The sequence below is a fragment of the Corticium candelabrum genome, chromosome 17, assembly GCF_963422355.1.
Source record: "Corticium candelabrum chromosome 17, ooCorCand1.1, whole genome shotgun sequence".
NCBI classification, from domain to species: Eukaryota; Metazoa; Porifera; class Homoscleromorpha; order Homosclerophorida; family Plakinidae; genus Corticium; species Corticium candelabrum.
In genome coordinates this window covers 4,991,993-4,996,992 of record NC_085101.1, presented here as the reverse complement: position 1 = coordinate 4,996,992, position 5,000 = coordinate 4,991,993, and the positions used below count along the sequence as shown (strand labels likewise).

At 42.0% G+C, this 5,000-nt stretch overlaps 2 protein-coding genes across 2 annotated transcripts in view; both read right to left on the bottom strand.

Annotated features, from left to right (window-relative positions):
* The window catches only part of LOC134192891 (uncharacterized), a 20,967-nt gene that overhangs the window by 9,059 nt on the left and 6,908 nt on the right, over positions 1 to 5,000 (bottom strand). Inside the window, exons 4-9 of the mRNA XM_062661646.1 lie at positions 4,733 to 5,000; positions 3,534 to 3,708; positions 2,931 to 3,052; positions 2,733 to 2,856; positions 1,950 to 2,163; positions 96 to 1,476 (exon numbers count right to left, since the gene is read on the bottom strand). The exon at positions 4,733 to 5,000 is cut by the window's right edge and continues 98 nt beyond it. Coding sequence (XP_062517630.1) covers positions 96 to 1,476; positions 1,950 to 2,163; positions 2,733 to 2,856; positions 2,931 to 3,052; positions 3,534 to 3,708; positions 4,733 to 5,000 — 2,284 coding nt within the window. The remainder of the gene's footprint in view (positions 1 to 95; positions 1,477 to 1,949; positions 2,164 to 2,732; positions 2,857 to 2,930; positions 3,053 to 3,533; positions 3,709 to 4,732) is intronic.
* Positions 3,705 to 4,716, bottom strand: LOC134192727 (cytochrome c oxidase subunit 3-like). Its single transcript, XM_062661475.1, has one exon. The coding sequence runs from the start codon at positions 4,711 to 4,713 to the stop codon at positions 3,736 to 3,738; it is 978 nt and encodes a 325-aa protein (XP_062517459.1). The 5' UTR covers positions 4,714 to 4,716; the 3' UTR covers positions 3,705 to 3,735.

Here is a 5,000-nt window from a genome sequence, read left to right as displayed (position 1 = left end):
CCAAACAAATACAATACTAACTGAAATGATACCACAAAGCACCGACAGTCACAGATCACAACCGTCTGCACAAAATCCCACACACAACAAGCCACCTCATAAAACTTTCCATAATAATGAGTAACCAATGCAATCAGCGGCACCTCCAACAAAACGACTATTGACAGTTTCCATGACAACTCAAACATAAACACCAAACATCCGAGCGAACGAGCAACACTCCTCAAAAATATATTCAAATTCAACGACAACTGGTCGCTCATTTTCGTCGTATCCGATGACAACCGTGACGTCAAACCTCCCGTCTTTGTAACATCAAAGAATCCGATTTCCTGCCGTGTTAACGACCCAAACAGATACTTCCGGATACGAATATTGAGTCTCGCCATCGAGAAGCTAAAAAACATGCCACGAAGACCGGCGCCTAGCGCACTAACCAACGCCAATCCACAGATAACAAAAATAGCTTGTGAAAATGCGTTCTCATTCTGTTGGATAGCGATGCTGTCAATGACTTGACCAAAGTAGTATGGTTGGAAGGTGTCCGAGGCGGCCGCTAACGAGAGGAAGAAGAAACCGGATGCAATAAAACTGACATCCGGTTTCGACATTTTGAATAATCGCCACACTGTCGTCCTCTGTGATGTCACAGATCGAGAACGAGGGCGTCTCTTTATACCAGCAGCTGTAGCCTGCATCTCTTTATCACCGTCGGAGTCGGTGTCGCTATCACTCTTGTCTTTGTTGGGTGATGCATACTCTGAGTTGATATTAATAAGTCTTTGATATCCGACCGGATGTAAGTCGTCTTTAATTCGATGTAGCACGTGGTACTCTCCTGCTGAGACACACGTGGCAAATCCTGACCAACCGAGTAGCGCCCATAACCATGGATGATATGCAGAGTTCGACGTTGACGGCTTGTTCGTAGTTGGAGCCGTAGACAGACTACCGACCGAAGCTCCGATCGACTGCATAACAACATGACCACTCATGTCATACTCTTTACTGATTAAAAACTTGACCACAAAATATGACAACTGAAGAACCGTTGCTATGGCAACCAATGGGGTAAGTTTCGAGAGTCTCCTCGCGGCCGTCTGTCTGTCTCGAGACAATGCTCGGCCGAGTGTACATCCGACGACGACGGAGCAACGTAGAATGGCAAAGAGAAAGACGTCGAACGGCGACGATGCGATGCGGTGGCGAAAAACTCCGTTTCCGATCAAACTCCAGTCATTGAAATCAAACCGGATGTAAATTAGTAGTGAGAGAAACACGTCGAATATGCTCCAGAACAAAATTGCCGTGAAAATTAGTGCCGATTTTGACATCGTTGAGGCGACCCGCGAGTACCCGGATCGTTGTGTGCGCGAAAGTGTTGCCCTCGCACTCACCGATGGATGTTGATTGTGTGGTACTGTACAGCGCTCTTTCTCTGTTTGCAGGATTTCTGCTACATTTGTTAGTAGATTACTGTATTGCAATCACGGACTTACACATTTTAATAATCACGTGACATGCTAAACCGTAAATATCTAATATATTAATTAAATAATTAATTAATCTTTATCTATTTAATTAATTTTTTATTTAATTAAATTAATTTTTATTTTTATTTAATTAATTAATTAATTTTTATTTTTTATTAAATAAATTTTATTTTTTTATTAAATTATTTTATTAAATTAATTAATTTTATTTTTTATTAAATTATTTTATTAAATTAATTAAATAATTAATTTTATCATTGACTATACTAGCTAACACAATCCAACCGCATATATATATATATATATATATCTGGCATACAATTGGTCTGCAGCTCAGAACACAATAACACAGCAGAAACAATTTGCTACAATTATTACTGCACTTAAAACAATTTAATCAAAATTTTTACATATTAATATCAAATGTCATCATGGCATGTAGCTACTGTTGGTCACAAGTTCACTGATCCTGAGGAGGTTTCTTCTCTGTCTGAGTCGCTGTTTGTTTCAGAACGTTGCAGAGAGTGGTGATGTTGTGGTGATGTGTTAACCATTTGCTCACTGTCTGCGAGTATGTCACTGAGATTCTGGTTTTGTTTGGCTGGCATTAACTGTCTTTGCACGAGTTTAGCATACAGACCACCAATTCTCAGCAAGTCTTGGTGTGTTCCTGTCAATCAGCAAGTACATCTTAAGACTTTAATCGGACATTTTCTGTGTTCGTACATGTGGTGTGTGGTGTGGGGTGCGGTGGTGTGTGTGTGTGTGTGTGTGTGTGTGTGTGTGTGTGTGTGTGTGTGTGTGTGTGTGTGTGTGTGTGTGTGTGTGTGTGTGTGTGTGTGTGTGTGTGTGTGTGTGTGTGTGTGTGTGTGTGTGTCTCACTGTCTGTCTGTCTGTCTGTCTGTCTGTCTGTCTGGTGTGTGTGTGTGTTGTGTGTGTGTGTGTGTGTGTGTGTGTGTGTGTGTGTGTGTGTGTGTGTGTGTGTGTGTGTGTGTGTGTGTGTGTGTGTTGTGCATGCATATGTGTGTGTGTGTGTGTGTGTGTGTGTGTGTGTGTGTGTGTGTGTGTGTGTGTGTGTGTGTGTGTGTGTGTGTGTGTGTGTGTGTGTGTGTGTGTGTGTGTGTGTGTGTGTGTGTGTGTGTGTGTGCACGCCTGTTGATATTTCCATCAATCGTTTCTATCTGACTTCCTTCCAATATTCAACCACATTAACACCACATCTCCCCTTCCCTCTCTCACCTTGCTCCACAACGATTCCTTTGTCAATCACTACAATCTTAGTCGCGTTTTCCACGGTACTCAAACGATGAGCCACCACCAACACAGTCTTGTCCTTCATCTTTCTATACAAACCATCTTGTACCTAAACCAATCACCACACATCACTCTATACATCCACACCAACTCTACGTACAGAATATCAAAGCAGCAACACACAAGATGTTCACTCTCTGCATCCAATGCACTAGTCGCTTCATCAAGCAATAGAATTGCCGGATCCCGTATGACAGCACGAGCTATCGCCAACCGCTGTTTCTGTCCTCCAGAAAGCTGAACACCTGTGGAAATCAGACCAACCAATTACACTCTGATGTTGGACTTATTCGTCGTGGAAATCAAGAGTTTTCCCAGAAAATAATAGCAGAGGTGGCCATGTTCGGATAAGGCTGGTGCTTTGTGTGTGGGCACCAGGAATGCATACTGGTGCTCAACGAAAATGACACGCCCACACAGAAACACCTGTGCAAGACTGATTTGAGGCTACCTACCTACCTACCTACCTACCTACCTACCTACCTACCTACCTACCTACCCACCCACCTAGCTACGTACCCACCCACCCACCCATCCACCCACCCACCCACCCATCCACCCACCACCCACCCATCCACCCACCCACCCACCCATCCACCCACCTACCTACTAGTACCTACCTATCTACCTACCTACTTACCTACCTACCTCCCTACCTACCTACTTACCTACGTACATACATAAATTTTTCGTTTTGCCTGTACAGATCACAAAATGATAATCTACCTTTCTCTCCAGTCTGTGTTTTGTATCCCTTGCTCATTGCGTCAATGAAATTGTGTGCGTTTGCAATTTGTGCTGCTGCTATAACCGTGTCTCTGTCTGTGTTGTCCATTCCGTAAGCAATGTTGTCTTCTACTGTTGAAGCGTACAAAACAGGTTCTTGACCAACCATTGACATCTGGAAGAAATGAGTGTACGAAACAGCTCACATGTAGAGATAAACAGACAAGTGAGTAGTTGAAGAGATAATAATACATACAAACAAACAGACAGACAGACAAACAAATGAACAAACAGACAAACAAACAGACAGACAAACAGACAGACAAACACAGACAAACAAATGGACAAAAACGGACAAACAAATAGAAAAACAAACAGACAGACAGAAAAACAAACAGACAGACAAACAGACAAACAAACAGACAAACAAACAGACAAACAAACAAACAGACAGACAAACAGACAAACAGACAAAGAAACAGACAAACAAAAGGACAGACAGAGAAATAAATAGACAGACAAACAGACAAACAAACAAACAAACAGACAGACAAACAAACAAATAGACAAACAAACAGACAGACAAATGAACAAACAGACAAACAAACAGACAAACAAACAAACAGACAGACAATAGACAAAGAAACAGACAAACAAAAGGACAGACAGAGAAACAAACAAACATACAAACAAACAAATAGACAAACAGACAACAAACAGACAAACAAACAAACAGACAAACAGACAGACAAACAAACAGACAAACAAACAAACAGACAAACAAAAAAACAGACAGACAAACAGAGACAGACAGACAGACAGACAGACAGAGAAAAAACAGACAAACAAATAGACAGACAGACAGACAGACAAACAGATAGACAGACAAACAGACAGACAGACAAACAGACAGACAGAGACAGACAGACAAACAGACAGACAGAGACAGACAGACAGACAGACAGATGGACAGCCGGACAGACAAACAAACAAACAAACAGACAAACAGACAGACAGAGAAAAAACAAACAAACAGACAGACAAACAGACAAACAAACAGACACACAAACAGACACACAAACAGACAGACAAACAGACACACAAACAGACAGACAAACAGACACACAAACAGACAGACAAACAAACAGACAAACAGACAAACAAACAAAAAAGCACCCATACATACACACTGCCCATACTTTTGTATGTAGAAATTTGTGATCATACGATGGCAACGGTCTTGAATCAATAAGAACAGAGCCACTCACCGGATCATAAAATCGTTGCAACAAACTAATACACGACGTCTTCCCTCCACCACTCACACCAACCAAAGCAATCACATCGCCAGGTTCTGCTCTAAACGACACATTCTTCAGCACAAGAGAGTCGGGCCGCGAAGGATAAGCAAACGAGACGTTCCTGAATTCAATGCGACCTCTAAGAGTCTCTGGCTTGGCTGAGCCT